The sequence below is a fragment of the Pelophylax lessonae genome (assembly GCF_965119305.1).
Source record: "Pelophylax lessonae genome assembly, chromosome: 1".
Taxonomy (NCBI): Eukaryota; Metazoa; Chordata; class Amphibia; order Anura; family Ranidae; genus Pelophylax; species Pelophylax lessonae.
Genome location: NC_138768.1, coordinates 543,556,698 through 543,579,146, shown reverse-complemented (window position 1 = coordinate 543,579,146; position 22,449 = coordinate 543,556,698). Strand labels below are relative to the sequence as shown.

General features: G+C 40.2%; 1 protein-coding gene across 5 annotated transcripts in view; it reads right to left on the bottom strand.

Moving 5' to 3' along the window:
• Nucleotides 1-22,449, bottom strand: part of PSD3 (pleckstrin and Sec7 domain containing 3) — a gene marked incomplete at its 5' end in the record, with an annotated part of 867,292 nt that overhangs the window by 385,755 nt on the left and 459,088 nt on the right. For 4 of the 5 annotated variants that reach the window (XM_082247749.1, XM_082247750.1, XM_082247751.1 and 1 more), the window contains one exon: nt 10,229-10,319. In XM_082247749.1, the coding sequence (XP_082103875.1) occupies nt 10,229-10,319 (91 nt within the window). The remainder of the gene's footprint in view (nt 1-10,228; nt 10,320-22,449) is intronic. The other variant, XM_082247748.1, reaches the window with a different exon arrangement.

Sequence of the window (22,449 nt, the reverse complement as noted above, 5' to 3'; positions counted from 1 at the left end):
CCCTCCAGTCAAGCACGAAGGTGGAAACATGATGCTTTTTGGGCTGTTTTTCTGCTACAGATACAGGCTGACTTTGACACACTGAGGGGCCAATGAGCAATGGACGGGGCCATGTATTTTAAAATCTTAGATGAGAACCCCAGCCAAAACACTGAAGATGGGTTGTGGATGGGTCTTCCAGCATGACAAGGACACAAAACATACCGCCAAGGCAACAAAGGAGTGGCTAAAGTGGAAGCACATTAAAAGAGAAGTATGGGATTCAGTGATTTTCCCCAGGTATAAGTTACCTAAGTGGATACAGCATCCGTCCCTCAGCGTCTCTACACTGAGAACCGAGCGATCGAAAAACCGCCGATCGCTCAGTTCTGACAGCTCCCTGAGCAGAGAGCTGCTGCCTGTCAGTCAGTAGCTTTTCTGCTCTGCCCTCTCCTCGCTCATTGGAGCCCTGAGCTGTGGAGGGGTGGGGAGCAGCCGGCTCAGGCTCTCAGCAGCTTGCTGAGAGGCTGAGCCAGGTGCCAGTCCAGGCACCTGGTGGATCCCAATGACGCGATGCCTGGACTGACATTTGTGACGTCAGCAGAGAGCGGACTTCAGACCGCTCTCTGGTGAAAACAGGTCCCAGGAGTGCAGAACGAAACGCACTCCTGTGATCCATAGAAGATGTACAGCCAAATGAGATTTGGCTGTACATTTCTCCTTTAGGGTCATGGAGTCAACTAGTCAGTCTCCAGACCTTAATCCTATAGAAAACTTATGGAAGGAGCAGAAACTTTGAGTTTCCAAGAGACAGCCAAGAAACCTTAAGATCTGTAAAGAAGAGTGGACCAAAATCCCTTCTGAGATGAGTGTAAAACTGGTCACTAACTACAAGAAACGCCTTACCTCTGTGCTTGCCAACAAGGGTTTCTCCACCAGGTCCTAAGTCATGTTTTGCTTGGGGATCAAATACTTATTTTACTCACTGAACTGCAACTAAATTTATAGCATTTGTTTTATGTGTTTTTTCTGGATTTTTGGTTGATATGCTACCATTTAAAATACATCGATGATAAGAATAATAGACCCTTCATTTCTTTGTAAGTGGGCAAACTTACAAATTCTGCAGGGGATGAAATAATTATTTTCCCCATTGTATGTATGACCAAGAACTGTATATTGTAGCTTAGTAATAAGGTCAATGGACATTCAGAATGTTCTCGGATGTAGAAATAGAAGGGAGTATCTGAAATCTTCCAAATAACATTTTAATGTAAAAGTTGTTTGTCATGCTCCAGATATCATATAGATATAAAAAAACGAAAGAAGATGTTAACTGAAAAGTGTCATGAACATTCATTGCAATGGGGTTAATTTACTAAAACTGAAGAGTGTATAATCTGGTGCAGCTCTGCATAGAAACCAATCAGCTTCCAAGTTTTTCGTCAGAGCTTAATTGAACAAGCTGAAGTTAGAAACTGATTGGCTACCATGTACAGCTGCACCAGATCACCAATGTGATGCTCAACTGGGAGATCAAATAAAAAGCACAGCAGGTTTAGGGATGGAACATCACTAATGCCAGTTCCTAAATGCTTACAGCTGGACCAGCAAGGTATACCGATACAATCTTATAGCTTGCTATATCTGACAGTCACATAGTTTAGGCAATATACAGTATATTGAAAATATTCTGGAATCCTTAATTTCCTGCCTGACACAATTTGTTTTTAATTTCCCCTTTTTGCAAGCTCACTGGCGCTTGCTGAATCTAGCAAGGAACAATACAGACACTTGATGAGTTAACACTGCACAGCTCCTGCAGCATTAGCTCTGACAGAATTACTGAAGGTCTGCTCATTCCATTGTGACCTTGGCTAAGGATTTTCAAATCTCCCTCTAAATATAAGCACCTTAATATTAAAACAATTTATAACCTGTACTACATAAGCTTTTCAAGAATACAACAGTTATGTAACCTGAAGATTGCTATCAAAATTCAAAAGTAGTTTAACCCCCTTCAGTTCTCTGGATTCTTGTCCTTATAAGACTTCCATGTCAAACCTCTTGTCTTAGATCTCCAGGGAATTACCCCCTTAAAAGGGGATGTGTTTTAAAGCACATAGTCTTACAGATACAACCGGCCCTTTGAGGGAAACCATAATGTTGAGGGGGCCCGTGATGAATTTGACATCCCTGATATAAAGGGATTCTACCCTACTTTATGAAGAATAAATAGATGAACTAAGATGGGTATTTCTCTAGAGAAGGAGGCATTTAAATCTTGAAGGAAGTGTAGTTGTTGGATTTCATATAAAAACAAAAAATATTACCCATCCTGCATAGGTCAGTCCCCACTTAGTATTCCTATATTGACACCACAGAAAACTCTACACCTCCCCTCATTTCTCTCCCTCGTCTCCCATGCACATTATGTGTGATGTGCGCTATGCACTCCCTTCCCTTCTTCCTGTGCATGTATAAAATGGTTGCAAGCTGAACTCCAGGCAGATATAAAATACACAAGTTAATTCAACTCTATAATCCCTAATGTAGGTTTTCTTTCAAATATAAAGCAGTGATCCCAAAACTGCAGCCCGTGGGCCAAATGCGGCCCTTGGGACACTGTTCCTCCCACTGATATGAGGCACTCTTCCCCTCACGGACACCAACGATGAAGCACCATTCCTTTCACTGACACCAACAGTGAGGCAGTAATACTTCCACTGACACCAACAATACAGCATTATTCCTTCTATTGACACCAATGATGGGACATGATTCCTTTCATTGTCATCAAAGGTTAGGCACTATTTCTCCCACTGATGTAAATGATTGTGCACTTTTCTTCCATTGACAACAATGATGGGACACTATTCCTTTCACTGATAATGTCAGTGGGGTAGTATTCATCCCACTGACACCCGCAATGGAGCATTATTTCTTCCACTGACATCAGTGATGGAGCATTATTCCTTCCACTGATACCAGCAATGGGGCATCTTCTACTGACACCATTAATGGGCACTTTTTCTCCCACCAAGATAAAATCATTTTCATGTCACCGGGCTAAGTTATTAATCTCTAGTTCATGGCACATTTGGGTGGTCAGTAATTTGTCAATATAATAAAACATAAAGAATATAGTTTGTAGTATGTAGTTTGTAAAATGGTATCTGTAAGAGTCATGGAATGAGACAAAAAATAATATTGGCCAGAAAAGAAACACCAACTCCCTTGTGCCTTTTATATTGGTAGTCAGTGGAAAAGTGCCTTCTTTTATTGGTAGTTGGGGTAGTGGTCCCATACATTAGTGGCCATCAAGAAAAGGACACTCTTACATTTTTGAACTGCCCCCTTGCGCACAGCTAAAGAAGCTAATTGATATCAGTGGTTACTGGAAGCAAGAAACTCTTCATTGCTTAAATAACGCCTTGTAACCTCTGGAGGAACCCCAGAGTTTCACAGAACCCTGGTTTGAAACCTTGTATAATGAATCATTAAAACAGGATTTTTGACTTACTATAAAATCTTTTTTTCTCACTTGTAAATAAAGGCACACAGGATAATGTAATTAATGTACATTGGGCTAGGCTGCTGCCTTCAAGAGATCTGTATCAGCAAAACAAAGCTGCAAAGTCAGCCCAGTCAGTATAACCCCTCTGACTCCAAGCATGCCTAATTTTTTTGCAAACGTCTTCTTTCCTCTACATCATCTGGATCTTCAATCTCATGAGCTAGTTTGCCATCCTGCTTCTCAGCCGAGCTATTCAAGCTTAGGTCCTGAGAGGCTGGGTCCTATCCGATTCAGTCATCGCTACATGCCTAAGAGCTAGAAAATCTACTTCTCGAAAATCAAAAATTTAAAGCATGATTTAGACATTTTTTTTTTTTCGTAATCTGTATTTCCTTATTAATAAAGCAGAAGAGAAACAGAAAAGAAAAACAGAAAAGAAAAATGAAAAAGAATACAGAAAAAAAAAAAAAAAAGATACAGAAATACAGTATTTTCTTTTAATGCAAGCTGTGTAAGTACGTGTCTTAAACTGAGTTGGTATGCAGTCTACTGTACAGGCTTTACAGAAGAGCTCAGATGAGGGAAGGAAAAGCAGCAAAAGGAGTTAATCAGGTTTGCTGCAGTGCAAAAAGTATACCAACAGTAGGAATGAGCATACTGACATATGCATCCCGATAGTAGGAATGAGCACACATCAGTTTAAGGATTCTCTTTTTCAACATAAATTATATGGTGGGGGTAAGAAGGAGATCTGTAGAGGGAAAGTGAGAGTTCAGCAGAGAAAGATCAGGTTCTCTACTCTGCTAGACACCACAATGTTGAATGGTGCAGAGCGATGGAAATCTGAAGACTGGACTCCAAAAACTTGCAGTTAAAACATCTCATATATTTAACTTTTTACATGGAGTTTAGCTTTCACACTGTGCTGCCTCTCAAAGCCCCCCTCCTCTGCTCTAATGTATGACTGTAAGAGGGCTTCCTTCTACCATTGACATTAAAATTTCAATTTGGGATACAGCAAGGAAGGTTTGGAGCCTTTCTCAGGTTTTTATTGCTGTCTGTGCCCCTATTTCAGGGTAAACTGATGAGAAATATTTCCAAAAGAAACAAAGACTACAACATAAAATGTTTTAGAAGAGTAAAGGTTAGCAGTTGTGACATTATTTTTATTGCTACTGTATGTGCGCCTCCATGTTCTAGTGATGTCTGTATCCACAAGGACAGGGAGGCAAAAAATACATTTCTACCCTTCCCCTCTTTATCCAAAACCAAACATGTGGCTGGAGACAGGCTTTAAAGCCTAACTTATTCACTCTCTCGTTATCTCTCGCCTAGACTATTGTAGGTTCCTCTTTTTTGGCCTATCTCTTCGCAGGCTATGCTCTCTTCAGGCTATTATGAACGCTACTGCCAGACTCATTCACCTTACCAACTATTCAGTGTCCACCAATCCCTCTAATAGTTTCCCATTGCCCAATGAATAAAAATCAAAACATTAACAATAACATACAAAGCCGAAAGATGTATCCCAGGTCTCCCCAAGGGGGAGGGGGGGGGAGACACTGGGAAATGGGCAAAAGTTGTGGTTAACGGCGTCCATAGGGTCATCCCTGTCCCAGGTCCAGAAGATGGCGATGGTATTGAGGGTTTATCTACCTGGCACCTGGTGCCTCCTTAGGGATTACTTCTTGTAATTCTAACATTTTTGTATGAAATCATAAAGTAACATTGACTTGATTGACTCTCCTGTGGTGCGCGCCCCCACTGGCTATTTCATGAAACGAGGTACAGGTAAGTTGTTTCGCTCAATAGAGCCGACCTGCCGCAGTAAAGGTGCAGTGGCTGGTCAGCAAGTGGTAACAACAAGCCATTTACAACTCTGCACCAAGCTACATCACCAATCTTGTCCCCAAATATCCCAAGATCTCCTGCTCTCTAGTTCCCTTGTTTCCTCCTCCCATGCTCGTCTCCAGGACTTCTCAAAAGCCTCTCCAATCCTCTGGAACTCCCTACCGCAATCTGTCTGGCTATCTCCTACTATGTTCACATTTAGGCGATCCCTGAAAACTCTTAGCCTATCCTGCCTTCAGCTAAAAAACAAATCATCTTTTTCGCCCATCAGTTCATCCCTCACAGTTATTACCTTTTTTTCCACCAGCCCCTCCCTATTAGATTGTACGCTTCCAGGTGCAGGGCCCTCCTAACCCTCTCATTGTGAATTGTATAGTTGCTGTATTGCCTCCCTTCATATTGTAAAGTGTTGTGCAAACTATTGGCGCTATATAAATCCTGTATTATAATAATAAAATATTACTCCAGAAAAATGTTAAATTATTCTTTGAAGTGGGGCTGCTCCCACGCTGCAAAGGTTTATAGCTTGCTTTGTCTAGGGGAGAAGCTAAACTGTTTTAGTTACCTGATTTGCTGTCCCCCTGGCAGATTGCGCCCCCCAAAGTGGACTGTCCCTTGGCATTTTCACTTCCAGTGCAGGGCTTTGGGCCTTGCTTTGGTCTTGAAGGAATCAAGAATCCTAGACAGGTGGAGCATGGGGGAGAAGAAACTGTGGGGACCGATCTAGCTGTGGGGAGCAGTAGTGGATTGGCTTAGTAAATGTTTTTTTGTTCCCTTAGACCAAAATAAGCACCCAACCCTTTGCAGTGCAAGCACATTCCCAATGCAAGGAACAATTTTATAGTTGCCCAGAGTTTGGCTTTAACTCTTCTATAACTGGCGAAATACTGGGGTCAGTGCACAGGGATCAGCAGGGAAGTGTACACACATTTCTTATTATTTTTATCATTCTGTGAATCTTACATACATCCTACTCAAAAAGTGGATCTAACATAATATTTAATTTTCATGCATGCTAATTAAATTGGAAGTGTATTAATTACAGGTATTTATTATCCATCACACACATCAAAGGATTTCCTTTGGCAATGCTCCTTCTGCTCATCTCCCCAGAAAGAGAGTGCCATCTAAGTTTAGGGCATCATGCACAGTGAGCATCTAGTTTCGCTGAAATGCTGGATCAGGGGTGTCTGTACAGTTCTTGGCCGTATTTAAACATGTCAGACACAGATCAGCTCTTGCTGCAGCCTTCCTGATACTTGAAACGAGGTTACAATGTTGCAGTCTGATCACTGGGGAGTGGGCACTGAAAAGATTTTTTCCCCTTGAACACAGTAGACTGATGGCATCATTTCATTCTAGGAAAAGCCATTGGACTAAAGCTCAAGGACTAGTTTTTAATAATAAAAAGGTAGAGCTTTTCTGAAAAATTGTACTGGAGCTATATATTGTCACTTGTCAAGAATTTATTCATGCAGACTTGTAGAGTTACTAAAAGGTCAACTTTAACAGAGGCAGACTTCTGATCTTTCTACAAAACCTGAATTCCTTTTTCTGGGAACTGCACATTGCTTCACCTATACCCCTCTCTTCAGCCCTGCTTCCTCTTGTCCCCATTGCACTTACTGACACAATGGCGCTCTGTTTCCATGTGATTCCCCCTACAGGCACTACAAACCCTTCTGCAAAATGTAATATGTTGCAGTTTATCAGGTTTTAGTTGTATGGAGTAGTTTGCACATTAGGCTTTTTTTTTGTTTTTTTTTTTAACTGATATTCCTGTGAATACCATGCTTTTCTCTTCACTATATTAAAAAAGGAGCCATGGTTGTCACACAGGCTGGACTTCAAACATGTCTGCCTTTGTTGACTTCCTTTACATAGTGGATTGGTGGGATTAGTAGTTTACACAAAAAAATGAGGCATTCTTTTAAGCTGACAAAAAGGGATAAAAACACTGCATTTATGGAAAAACCAACAGGTATTTGGTGTACTTGCTAAAATGTCCTTAGCCTGCAAAAATAAATAAATGCAGCCAAAACATCTAAGGACTGGTAAACTGCAATTTATTAGGTTTTGGGCTTAATATTGTTTTAATAGAAGGATCAGGTACCCAGTTCTCCTACATTAGCAGCTGAGAAGCTCTTCCCTACCCATCAGCAGCTCTTAGATGTGTTTGCATAGCATCTCCAGCACGATGAAGTGAGAGGGAGAACATAGGAGGTTGGAATTACTAAGAGCTATGCTGAAGGAGGGGCTGATCAGCAAGGTTTGCCTGTAAACTTCGGCTAGAATTCACAGTCAGTGTTATCCCAGCAATACAGTTTACACATTGCATTGTTACTGCATATACTGTCCAGAAATACATAACAGCATTGTCCTTTGAAGTTATTTCAAATTCTTGGCAATAAAATAATACAATTGCTGTCATTAAACAAGCATAATATTAATTATGCAAATAATAGTGTCAAGTGCAGTAGGCGGATGTATGGCTTTGTAATTGAACCCTCGGAATGAGAGTAACGCTATTTTAGAATGCTGGAGAAATTCGTTCGCACCAAAGTGTACCACACCTGGAAAAATACCGATCCACTATAAGGAAAAGTGGCAGTGCTATTAGATGTAAAACACTTGCCTGATCTTTTCTATTATTCAAAGATCTTTCTGTGTAATCCAGGTTTATCAAATTTCCATGCCTCTCAACTGTCCAATACTCAAGTGCTGTCCTGCATTTGATATTCTACAAGTATTGCACCCCCACCCCCAGCAATATTCTCCACTTGCTTTTGCTAACTGTATGGTATTCTTTATAGGGTAAAAAGTGATACTAAACACACACTGCTTAATTGACATTATCCCTTCTCTTTCTGTATGTGGATGATGGCACTGTAATTTTAACTTTAATTAAAAAAAATATGTAAGCACCTTTTCCTAATTGATATACAGCTCTTACATGACCCAGCTGTTTCCCAGCCTGTCTGCAAGGAAACATAAGCAGGAGGAACTTCTAATTCTCTGCTGCTGGTCACATGTTTAATAAAAAACACAGCTTTTGGAATACAAAGTAAAAATAAATAATTACTATCAATAAAACGTTTTAAATCATCATACAAATATATATTTGAAATAAAAGCTTTACTTTAACAATAACATGGTGTGGGTGGATTTCTGCCAGTCATAGGCTGTGGCTTAGAATAAAAAGGAGGAGAAGACTCCATTAATCAAGATGTAATATCCCACTCCCATTGTGTTTAGCTGGTTAGTGGACTTGGAGGAGGGGGTAGGGAGTGGGCTGTCATTTACCACTGTATGCCCACATATGACTCTATAGTCACATGGGCTGCCCAGATGTAATAGGGAGGAAATGCTCAGGGTAGAAAATACACTGAAAACTGAGCATGTGCAGAAGCTGCCCTCTCTGCTCTGCAAAATCCCTAACTGCATTGGGGATGTGACCAAAATGGGGAGACAGAGAACAACAGGATCAACCAGGATTTTTGCAGAATACATAAAGCAAATCTCATAGTAGAGGGAATATGAACAGCATGTAATACACCACTTCTTGATAGTGTTTTTTATTATGTGAGTTTAGTGACACATTAAGGTTTCTTTATTAGATACGGCTATATCCAGTGACTGGCCATTTATTTATTTTTTTATAAGGTAAAATAGATGACATGAGAAAGACAAGCTGATTTTCCACTGCGGAGTCTATGACAGTAATGACAATGGCTCCTTGGTGTATTTAGTGACAATTACCACTCAACCTTTTTGCAGAGTTCCTCTAATAAGATAGATGCAGCTCATACTGCTCTCCATAGGTACTGTATATCATGTCTTGAAATAAATGGAGGTGTTTCTTTCACAGTGGATTTAAAAATTTGATTTGATTATTTAGTTACACCCCCTCAATATCTCAGGTAGCCAAAGGGGGGGGGCACTTTTGCCTCTTAAAATAATATGTATGACATAATAGTTGGAATATATATTTTAGCTTAACAATGCAGATAATTCTTCAGAAGCTCAAATGAACAATGTCACTGCACGAATACTCACATGTCTTTACGTCGCAGCATCAGCACATAGCCAGTTTTGTCTTTACAGCAAATCCAGCAAGGTAGTGAGGCTTTGCACAGTAACGGTGGCCATCAGCATGTTATGAAAGTAAATACACATCACTGGCTTGCCTAGGTCAAAATTCTATTCCAATTGGCCACTATAGCAGTGCAGGTAAAAGCAATAACTGGGCAGCTTTTCTGTTATTGCTATTAAATCAGAGTCCTATGATGCTAGAAGAACACAGAATACCTAGGAATTATCACATACTGTATGCAGATGTGTACTGCTGCTTTTAATTAAAGATGCAAAAGGCACATCTCTGTCGACAGCCAAGCTTTAGATCTTAAGCAGAGGTCCGCTTTAATCCTATCCAACTATACCCCTTTCCCCCAAAGCCACATTTTGCCCTCTACAGTCCAGATTCTACAGCCCCTTCCAACCATATTCTCCCACACAATCATATTTGAGCAAAAAATGTTTGATTTGCTGTTCATGACGAAGTTAAGCCATACCAAAGTCCTTACTATGTGTCATATAAAAATATAGCTCAAATTTCCACTGAGCTAAACATTCTAGTGCATATGGCCATTAACCTTACTCATTATGACTACTATCTGGCTTACAGTATTAGTTTAAACAATCTGATACAAATATATTTCAAGACTGAAACAGATAATTGAGACTGGATTATGGAATATTATATAAACGCCTAATATAGAATCATTATACACTATGTACGTGTGCAATAGTTCAGGAATAAACGACACAATGATCTATGTCATGCAGTACTACAACTGAAAAGGACTGTATAGTAAAACTGACCTTGAGAAGCCCTCGGGGAAAATCGCCGCCTTCATTCACCCCTTGGAGATTGGCAATGAATTCCTGACAGCTCATTTTCTTTCCAATATTCTGAAAGATAGAAGGCCAGGCATTACAATGATATATTTGCTCCTACCTGCATTAATTAAAAAAGACACCTGCCATGTGGTGTTAAACTCATGCGACTGATGAGGTTTTCTGATTCCTCACTACAAAGGCTTTCAAAAACAAAAAACGCATGCTGTTAACCAAACATATTCACCATGCTATAAGACAACTGGATTATTAAAAGCACAGTGCATCAATGCCTAAACACACCATAGTGAGATCACAACAACAAATAAATTCATTTAAAAAAATAAAATTTGATAAATATTACATTTTTATATACACAACAAATAAGTGTAAAAGCCAATTAATACACTATAAGGCCCCATGCACACAGGGTTTTTTTGCAGCTGCTTTTAGGAGTGTCAGACATTTTTTTTTGCAGCTTAAAAACGCCCCTCTATGTTATTCTATGGCCTCATGCACACACAGGCTCTTAGGAGCTCCAAGTGGCATAGGCATTTTTAAGCTGCAAAAAAAAAACCCAGGGCCTGTGTGTTCTGAGGACTAGCGTCAGAGCTGTAAAAACGTCTGACGCTGCTAAAGGCTGAATAACATTGCTTATACAGCGTTAAGCCACGTTATACCTTTTTTTTTTTTTTTTGTGAAAATCAATGGTTCCCTATAGGAGCCCATTGATTCGAATGGAAGTCGCATCACAAGTCCGATCAGGATGATCTGATTTGTGGTTCGACTTGCGCTCTAAGGATCTTGAGGGGGAACTCCGCGCCAAAATGGGAAAAAATATGGCGTGGGCCCCCCCCCCCCCAGGTTCCAAACCAGGCCCTTCAGGTCTGGTATGGATTTTGGGGGGGGGGGGGGGCATGCCATTTTGTTTGGAGTGGGGCTCCCCTCAAAATCCATACCAGATGCGAAGGGCCTGGTTTGGAACATGGGGGGGACCCCCACGCCGTTTTTTTACCTATTTTGGCGTGGAGTTCCCCCCTTAAGATTCTGAGAACGCAAGTCGCACCACGGGTCAGATCATCCTGATCCGACTTGTGACGTGACTTCCATTCAAATCAATGGGCTGAAAGCCATATCAAAGACGGCTCCTAGGCAACCATTGATTTTGAATGGAGGCAGAAAAAATGCTGCTAAAAGCCAATGTGGCCAAACGTGCAATAATGCCAATGGAAAAAGCTACTAAAAGCACGTTTTTACAGCTGCTTTTTCCTGGCGTTAGAAGTGGGTCTGCAGCTTGTTTTTTTTTTTTTTTTTTTTTTTTTTGACGCCCTGTGTAAATGGGGCCTAATAATATAAAAAAAAAATATCTGCTTAAACAATCCTCCAGCAATAAAAATGAATATTAACATAGTGATAACCAATAGCAACTGTTAAAAGTCAGATCATATGTACAATCCATGCCACTGTCAATCCTTATATACTCAACAGTGAATAATACAAACAAGGTGAAAAAAAAAGCTCAGTGGTAACCAGTAGCAACCAATAAAATCATTATTATTATACAGGATTTATATAGTGGCAACAGTTTGTGCAGCGCTTTACAACATGAGGGCAGACAGTACAATACAATTTAATACAGAAGGATTCAGAGGGCCTTGCGCGTTAGAGCTTACAACCTGTGTCTAATCATTTTAAAAATGCCAGTTTCAATCACAGTGATAGTGTGATAGTAGAAACCAGACTAACTGAACCAGATAGGACTGTCTGTGCTAGTGAGTTGTCTCAAAGAAGGGGGAAGCACACTGAAGTACAATGCAGCATCGGGCAAATGCAGCATCTTTTTGACATCTGGTTAAGATGATTCTGAGAGAATTTTGAAATCACGGAAGGTGCGTGTGACTTTCTTCAGTTGTTTTTTGCATTCCCATAGCTCTGAATTCAACAAAAGCCCAGTGACACAGGTCTTATTCCTTTCCTGGCCAATCCCTGTGGAAAAGCAGAATCACTGTAGCAGCCACCGCTACTTCAGTGATCCTTGCTGGCTTCCAGGTCCCATGCCGAGTGGCTGTCCTACTGTATAGTAAAGTAAAGGGTCATATGGCCATATCCTTCCAATTGCCATTCCACTGTCCGATAAGACTTCTCTAGCCAGGTGGGACACTCTCATTGGACAACGTTTGGAGGTTGGTAGAGCTTAGCCAAGAATTCAAGGAAAGTCAGGTCCCAGTATCAAAGTGAGTCAGAGAAGCACAACGAGGAGAGTGCTCTGGTTAATAAAGATATTAGGCATTGTGTGATGCCTTCTCTTAGGCAGGACTTTTCGTTTTAGCACTGTAAAGTTAAGCACGGGTTCATGTAAAAACCATAAAAACGAGTCTACATTCTACTGCTTGCTGAAGACCTCTCTGAGAGTTGGCTCCAATATAAATTAACAGACCATATTATGTGATGGTTGTTCTGAAAAAGACAAATTACCTGTCCTTGACTAATCAAACCTTTGCCTGTGATAAATCATTACATATATTTATGCACTGTGACATCTGCCAAATACTATAACTAGTGTCTAGAAAGAACATCTATCAAAAATAAAATGCAATCAAGCACAAAAATAATGTATGGCTATGTTGGCACCCTTGCTTTGCAAGGGAGTTTAGCTTAAGGTGCAGCATTAATGTCCTGAATCAGATATCCAGGGTTATAGGGGGAGGTTTACTAAAACTGATGCAAGGAGCATGCTTTAATTCAGTGCAACAGTGTGAAAAGGGCCAAACGGGGATTGTGTCTTTAGTAATGCTTGCTATAAAATCCAGACCTGTAATTGGGCTATAGAAGCATTTTTGCCAATGGCATAAATTAAAGGTACTTGTTACTTTAACTTTTCGTTAATTATAATTCAGTAATCAAAACAAGAATGGCAAAAATATATTTACTTTTTTTTTGCTGTCATATTTTGGAGTTTCAAGCCTGAACAAAACTCACTGACACTTGGCTCCTTGCCACTTAAACGTTGAGTCAGCTTTTATCTCCCATCATAAACCAACTGCATTGATTTCAAGTGGTTTTATGCATGAATAGACTGTGTAAATATATTCAGAAGCTTCTAAGAATATGGCTGTGTAAAATTCCAATTGTTATCATTTAAAGTGATCCTGACATAGCCATAACATTATTTTGGGCACCTTATGGTACCAGCGTTAGCCTACAAATTAATTTATGTGTCCTTGTGAATCCCCTAGGATTAGGTCCAAAATATAGAAATATTGTTCACTTCCGGACAAGTTGGAATCAACCAATTGACCACCGGAAGCTTTTACCCCCCCCCCTTCATGACCAGGCCAATTTTTGCTATTCTGCACTGTGCTACTTTAACTGGCAACACTGTACGCCCATAACATTTTCATATATTTATCACACAAATACAGCTTTCTTTTGGTGGAATTTGATCACCACAAGGTTTTTTATTTAAACAAAAAAAAAAAAGACAATTTTAAAAAGAAAATATAGATATATTTTTTCATTTCTGTTATTAAACATATCTATTAAAATTCAAGTACACAGATCTCTGTGTGCGATTAGATACAGCCAATCAGCTGCCAAACCTGCTGTGTCCAATCACAGCACGGGTCAGCAGGGGGGGCACACGTGCACACCGCTGAACCCGGAAGAACACCGGTACGGAATTGCGCCTGCTGGCTGCTCACAGTACATTTAAAATTATGTCATACATCCCAGGAGTCTTCATGGGCATTTTTTTTTTCTTTCATCTGGAGGAGGAAACGAGGGGCTTTCTCAGCTAAGCACACCCTTCTGCCTGTACTAAGGGCAGATGGATTCCAGGTAGTAACTGCTGTATGAATCATCTGCCCCTACGCAAGATCGTCACAGCTAGAATTGTAGGAGGTGATTTTCAAAATAGTTTTTTCGCAAAATAAAGCATGAAGACATGGATGGATGGGCGAGTTTGTTCTGACTTTCAAAAATGAATTAACCACTTCAGCTCTGTAAGGGTTTAGACCATTAATGACCAGGCCATTTTTTGCAATACGGCACTGTGTTGTTTTAACTGACAATTGCGAGGATGTGCGACACTGTACCCAAATACAATTGATGTCCTTTTTCCCCACAAATAGAGCTTTCTTTTGGTGGCATTTGATCACCTCTGTGGTTTTTATTTTTTTCGCTATAAACAAAAAAATAACCACCATTTAAAAAAAAAAAACAATATTTTTTTACTTTCTGCTATAAAACATTCCCAATAAAGAAACTTAAAAAAATCAAATTTTTTCATCAATTTAGGCCAATATGTAGTCTGTTACATATTTTTGGTAAAAAAACATCCTAGTAAGCGTATATTGATTGGTTTACGCAAAATTTATAGCGTGTACAAACTATGGGATACATTTATGGACTTTTTATTTGTTTTATTGTTTTTCCTAGTAATGGCAGCGATCAGGGATTTTTAGCGGGACTGCGACATTGCGGCGGGCAAATCTGACACTAAGTGACACTTTTGGGGGACCAGTGACACCAATACCGTGACCAGTGCTACAAATATGCACTGTTACTGTATAAATGGCACTGGCAGGGAAAGGGTTAAAACTAGGGGGTAATCAAGGGGTTAAGTGTGCTCCTAGGGAATGCTTTCTAACTGTGGGAGGACTGGATTTACTAGAGGAAAAGAGAGATCTGTGTTTAAGCTTAGCTAAAACACAAGATATCTCTCTTCCTCTGTGACAGAACAGCGGTCTGCCTTGTTCACATAGGCAAACCACCGTTCTGTCACTCCACCGAATGATCAGCGGGTGGCAGCGGCCATAGCAGCCGCTAGACCCACTGATTAGCACCCGCTGTGTCCAATCACAGGAGGAGCAGTGCCCTGGCAGCGCCCATGCGCCCCCCGGAAATCCCCTGCACAAAATCATGTACATGTACGCTATTTTGCACGGCTGGGCCGCCCTGCCACAGTATATATGCGGTGAGTGGTCCAGAAGTGGTTAAACAGTGTTTTCAGTTTGTGGTGCTCAGATACAGTTAAGTTCTACTTTAAGCAAACACAGGGATTGTTTTGAAGACCAGCATTGATTACTTGCAGGCAACACAATTTGCCTGCATACTCAGCGCTGTTACCTTAGAAACATTTTAGGGCAGGGCAGAAAAAATTTGATCACCGCATCTCTATGCTTGGATCTAATTTCTTTATAAATTTAAATGAAAAATGCTGATAAGGTTACTCCACAGTCAAACATAAATATTAGGTAAATAATTTAATTAGTCACAGTTTGTGGAAAAGGCTGTAATGTTCAGTTCTCACAGCAACAAGATTTAACTAGTTAAAGATTTAATTAAAAGTATGTAGATCAGGTAATGCTGGTTTGCTGCTGGTAGCACATCACAAGGCACAAAATATAGAAGCAGAACACATATGATAAAGTTAACTATTCCTTCTTTCCATTATCCAGTAGCATGATCCAAAGTGATATTGTAAGTGTAGATGGACACTGCTGGGCATTCCGCCTCTGGCTTCTACAGGATATGTTTGATACTGCAACAGTGAGATCTTCCTGCCAAAATCCCTCTCTGTTCCTATCCACCTGGGTGTTCTGGTTGTTTCTGCTCATCATTGAGTATCACAGGGTTTCTTGTTGTTTTTTTTTCATAATATGAGAGAACAAAAACATCAAATAATGGCTCACTTAGGGCCTGTTTACTCCTTCAGCTTTGGTAGCAAGTGTGTTACCATTACCATAATGAAAGATATCGCACCTTATGTGCGCTGGTGTAGTGCGAAAGTATTCATTCTGGAAGACAGCACAATGTACCTCCCAGGGCCCTTGTACTGCAGCACAGAAACACAAAGATGCACTTTGTTGTGCACTGCCTATAATGCTGCATGCATGGTTTCTGGTCAGTTGTGGTACATTAGGTAGCCCGTTCAAATGAATGGGTTGCCTTAACACAATGCACAACAATGGATGAAGCAATATGTGTTTAGGTGCGACTAATGCACTGCAGCAGACTTGGCTGGTGCTAATAGGCCCAAAGATAGCTATAGTCAACTATCAGGCAGGGGGTGGAATGACCAGGAGTATTAGATTAGGAACAGCACCATTTGAATTAGGTTGCTTGTGGAAGGCTGAGCGATTTGTTTCCTCCTCGTCTCCTGCCTTGGTTAGATGCCTGTTTTGGGCGGGCCTCCCCTCCCTCCAGGCGCAGATTCACTCTACCTTGATCATTGGGAGACCACCTGACCGAACTGAAGCGAGTACCTATAACTCCCTCTGAGATTACAATTGCATTTTGTAAGTTACAATAATCGTGAATGTTAAGTGCACTGTGTATCATACAGAAATGTATTTTGTATTAGTGTATTTTTTTCTTTTTGTCTTTGTAGAAACCCACTTGAACCTTCGTTACAAACACCCTGAAGAAGCCAAAAGGGAAAACGCATCGGGAGGAGTTTTTCCATCCTCTTCACATTCTGGTTTTACTGTAATAGACAGCAGATTCGGAAGGGGAGGGGGGGGGTGGGGACCTCATTTAGTTTGTAGGTGGTGTTATCATGAGTTACCCATTATGATATGTAATATCATTTTTGGATTTGATTTTACGTCATGTAGTCTACGACCAAATTTCTTTTAAACATTTTTATGTTTGTATTTGAATAAAGCAATATTTTTTATGACGTAATTGCCTATTTTGAGTCTTACTGAAGGGGGAGGCCAACACCGTAAAAATCCCGCTGTCTCCTATTTTTTCATGTTTCAACAGTTACCAGAGGACCAGACAAGTCATAGCCAGGAGCATACAAGAAGATGCATTTAGAGTGGTAAATCAGAATATTATAGACACCTTTGTTTAGACCAGGCATGTCCAACCTGCGGCCCCCTGTCCCCTGCCAATTTTTTAAAATTTTTTTGCTGTTTTTTTGCTGAGGAGGAAGGAAGTCGAGTCGGGGGCACAGCCACAGAGGCATCCTCGGAGGGGATCATCCACTAGATGTGTTAAATTAGTGCTTGGGGGGGCGGCAGCATGGGAAGGGGGGGCGGCGGAGTTTTATTACTTAAATACCTTAACTAATAGTATATATTTTATATGCGGCCCGAGAAAATTTCTCTACACTCAATGTGGCCCAGAGAAGCCAAAAGGTTGGACACCCATGGTTTAGACACACTAAATCTAAAGCCTGATGATATCAGTGATCCATTACAGCATCAAATATCTGGCAGTAGATGACACAGGGCAAATACGAACTGCCTAAATACTCCACCAATAGATCAATCAGAATAGGAAGAAGAGTGGCAAATCACTGATGGGTTGCAAGGCATGTGCAGCCTGCAGTGTCTTGTATATGTGTCCAAATTTAAGTTTTTTAATGGATATAAAAAAAAAAAGATTACACACCCCTGTAAAAATGACAGGTTTTTGAGATGTAATGTCGGTCCATGTTTTCTCCACTTGGTAATGACCATCTTCGTTGTGCCCTGTGGTATATCTAACGCTTTGGAAATCTGTTCTTCTCCTGACTGATACCTTCCAACAATGAGATCCCTTTGATGCTTTGTAAGATCTTTGCAGAAAATGGCATTTGCTGCAGACCATGGCTTTTGCTGTAGGAGGCAACTCAGTAATACGTCAGAAAAATCCTACTTCACTAGCCAAACTTTATATGGGCTCAGTCAGAGTCACTTTCATTGATGGCAGGTCTGTACTGACTACTCTTTAACATCAGTTTGAATGTGACTGGTTAATTCTGAACATTTTTTAAGAGGGATTATTTTCTAAGAGGGATTATTTTATTTTTTTATACCTCATATTTACTCAAATGAAAATTTTTGTAAATACATTTACATATATAACATTGACATTGGCGGTCCTCATACATGGACTCATGTTTTATTTGTCAAGGTGATTTGGTCTACCGTATCTTTCAAATTGCTATGACATGTTTTAATGGAATTGGCAAAGTCCATGTGGAATTGTCATAGATGGAACAAAATTTCCGGTGTCAACTCATTACCTGGAGAGGACACCGTTACTAATGTAACATGACACTCTCCCTACAGTTCAACACAGATTTCTGATGAGAGTGAAAATCAAGCAACTTTTTTCACGTTGAATTTTCAGCTGGCCCGATCCAGCCCTGAATATGTGTAACGGATCTGGCAATACACTCAGGTTTTGAAAGCAGCAATTAAAAATAAAAAAGAAAAGAGCAGGAGTTACAGTATTCACTTTACTATTGATTTAATTACTCACTCTTGAATGTATGATTAGATGCACAGCTTTTAAAACGAATCTTTCACAGACCAAGGCAATTCAAACTGAGCATATGATAAAAAATGTATAATAAAAGAGGTTATCTTCAGAGAAAACCTCATGTAAAACATTTAGCAGATTCAAAGACATAATGTGGTGAAGTTATTTACTCATTTCAAATTCTCCTTAAAACATCAAGCTTGGACAACAAAATCACACTTTTTGCAGATAATGGACTTTTTACTATTACCTCCCTCTTATATTTTCTTGCTCTGCCTTTCTTGTACCCTCTCTAAATGTGGATTTTTTTCAGGGCTTCAAGTGATCCAATTGTCTTACACATTCTTCTTTATCGCATTGAGGACAGTTTTTTGTTTTGGATGGTCCACTTGACTGCCATACCTTGGAGTTCACCACACACCCACATATTCCACCCTTTATGCTCCGTAAATTTACTTCACAATTGCCAACTTGGAAGTTAATGCCAAATATCCTTGTTTGGAAGCCTCAAAGCTATTAAAATGACCTTTCTTCCTAAACTACTCTACTCCCTTTTTATGGTGTCAAACCTTTTGAATACTTCCAAGAGCCTCACGTGTCTCCTAATTGTGAGCTATATCAATATAAAAATAAGAATTTTTTTTCTTGCTCGTTGCAAAAGACTATTGACCTTGTCTTAACAGCCTTTGAAAACAAATGCCACTCCCACACCCACCTTCAAGGCCTTATTTATTTGATACAGGCCTCCAGCCATTCCTCTAAATCAGGGATCCTCAAACTACGCCCCTCCAGCTGTTGCGGAACTACACATCCCATGAAGCATTGTAAAACTCTGACATTCATAGACATGACTAGGCATGATGGGAATTGGAGTTCCTGAACAACTGGAGGGCCATAGATTGAAGACCCTTGCTCTAAATCCTATCTTCAAACATATTACATGCTCCGTTGGGAAGAGAAACTTTGTAAATCCTTACCGGAGGAGGACTGGACGAAATATGGAGTTTTTAAATGCAAAAGCAAATTTTGGACTTGGAAAACTCACAGAAAATTATTTTCAACTGATACCTTACCTCCTCCAGAACAGTCAAGTTTGTACCCCAATGCTCCCCTTGTTTTCATACCTGAGAGCAGGAAAACATGATGTTGCCTATGTGATGAACATGCCCCAAGGCTCACAGGTAAAGGAGAAATGTACAGGTGTTTATACATTGATATATAGAATTCTGGGCAGTAATTTACATAAGAACCCAGTAGAAGCTTTAATGAACAAGCAACCCCTTCTCCCCCAAATGTCCCACACTCAGTAGCAAAAGAATTACTTTTTTGCCACCAAACTATAGCTTACTCTTGGAAGTCGCCAGTATTAAACTCCTCCAAGGTTATTTCTTGCTTAAATTGGACTATGACTAATAAACAATGAACAATTATCAGCCACAAGAAATTATTTAAAAGGTGGTCCCTGTTAATATTCTATGGGTAGGATACCATGGGTAGCTGGGCGACCCATGGAAGAGGAGAATTTATCGTCCCTCCCCCACTCACCCTTACTTCTCTCTTTCCATGTTACTGCCCTCTCTCCTCTTTTGCTCTTCTTCTGTCTTTGCTTCCCATTTTTTTAACACTTCCTAATCTTATAACTCATTTAATGCACCAATTTCTTAGAGCCCTCCAGAAATTATGCCCTATTTACTTATTAGGATTTAATCCTAAATCTTCACTTTAATTAAGATACTATACACATATATCCCTGCAATGCAATCAGTGCAATACATAACCCAAAGAGTAAAGCTCCACTCATTTTACCTCCTCAAGAATTTCCATGATAACTGTGTGTGTTGCCTTATAGTCCAAAAATGCATGTACATTTATCTATATTCACAATAAATATATAATATAAATAAAACCAGACGGTACTATTATACTATATCCTCTGCGCACAAATCAAAATAAATAAATAAATAAATATGTATGTCTCGTTCAGAGAAATATCGCAGCTACTTCAAAGATCAAACATGTAAAAAAATCACTCTAAATATAAAGTCCATAAATGGAGTCATACACAAAGCAATAGCAGCGCTGATATTTTGTATCAATCAAAGCATGCAAGGAATTGCTAAGGTGCACTAGTCATTTCTCATTAAATGTCCATCATTGTATCAGTCTTTTTCACCAATTTGGGGTCACCAGTGAATATTTATGGGGTCACCCAACATTCAATCCTCCACCGTTGTGATACAGGTAAAAGGTGGCAACTCACCAGACCAACTGGCCTTCCTATTCTCATAGAGAAGGCAAACAAGCGTAAACACTGTGGTCTTTACTGGATCGGCTGCAGCTGTTAGAAACACACCTCTCTCCAAAGAAATCAACGTCCCCTTTGCTCACGAGTCACTCACCAACCGGTTAAGGAAAACATAAAGAAAGGACCGCACTAGTGTGATATTGTAAAAAATCTCTCCACACTTTATTAAATAATCCCCAATCAAAATGCACTCACAAACGCAATCAAGTAGTAAGCCTTCTATTATATCATATAAGGAAGTCACAGGGATGCATCGGCAGGCGATGTTGGCCGGTTCACCCTCTCCACGCTGATGTTCCTAGCCTCCAGTACCTCCGAATGTGTCACCCGAGAACTTCCGGTCGCCGCGAGGTTCACGACCTGATGCGTTTCGTCATTTCCGACTTCTTCGCCTGCCGATGCATCCCTGTGACTTCCTTATATGATATAATAGAAGGCTTACTACTTGATTGCGTTTGTGAGTGCATTTTGATTGGGGATTATTTAATAAAGTGTGGAGAAATTTTTTACAATATCACACTAGTGCGGTCCTTTCTTTATGTTTTCCTTAACCGGTTGGTGAGTGACTCGTGAGCAAAGGGGACGTTGTTTTCTTTGGAGAGAGGTGTGTTTCTAACAGCTGCAGCCGATCCAGTAAAGACCACAGTGTTTACGCTTGTTTGCCTTCTCTATGAGAATAGGAAGGCCAGTTGGTCTGGTGAGTTGCCACCTTTTACCTGTGTAGTTGTCTATTCAGGTGTGTCTGAGGGCCGCAACTTAGAAGCCGTAAACAGCAAAACCCATCACCCCTTGCAGGATGCTCTGATGAATACCAGGCAGCTCCTTAGACCTTGTGCCTTTGTCCTTTAAAGGGCTCTCACCTTCATTGAGTGAATAGGTGCACAACAGCCTATCTCTGGTGTCAACAAGGGATCTGCCTCCCTAGCATCTATTGTTTCTTTGTGGCTCTATGTTGTACTCTGTGGCCTATGCCACCACCCAGCCCCAGCTGCTACTAACCGGTCTTCATCAGCCAGTCTGTCCCTAGTGGGAACGGACTTCCTCTGTGACATTTTGGCATTCTAATAGTCATTTTATCATTACCACTGGCTTAGCAATTATCACGATTGTTTCATTTGATGAATATAGTACAATTATTATGCTATTGAGCTATGTAGAACAGTATTAAACCATTCCTGTATAACGTATACATTTCAGCAGTTAAAGCACTAAGGTAGTTAATGATATGTTAAAAGTGTAACTCCACTTTTGTTGAGGAAATAAATATTCCCCTCTGGGTGATTTATGTACATTGCAAGGATGTTAAACTTTGTTGCAGATTCCTACCTTCTGAAGAAATCACTGTTTGTTCCTCTGTGCCCCTGCACAGAGTGAGTCTAATGGGAGTGGTTTCATAATTATCAATCAGCTGTGCAGCTGCAGGGCACTAGTGAGGAAAGCTGCTGGGCCTGCATCTCTTTAGACTTGTTCCTATCGAGTGTATATCAAAAAAACTACATTTTTGTTGCAGAGGATGCCTGAAATCTGACTTGCATGTTAGTGCAGACTTCTGGGAAGATCAGTGACCCAATCACACAAGCAGGAAATTATGTTTCTGGGGGGCGTTCTGTACACATTCTGCGTATATAATTTTTATCTTTATTTG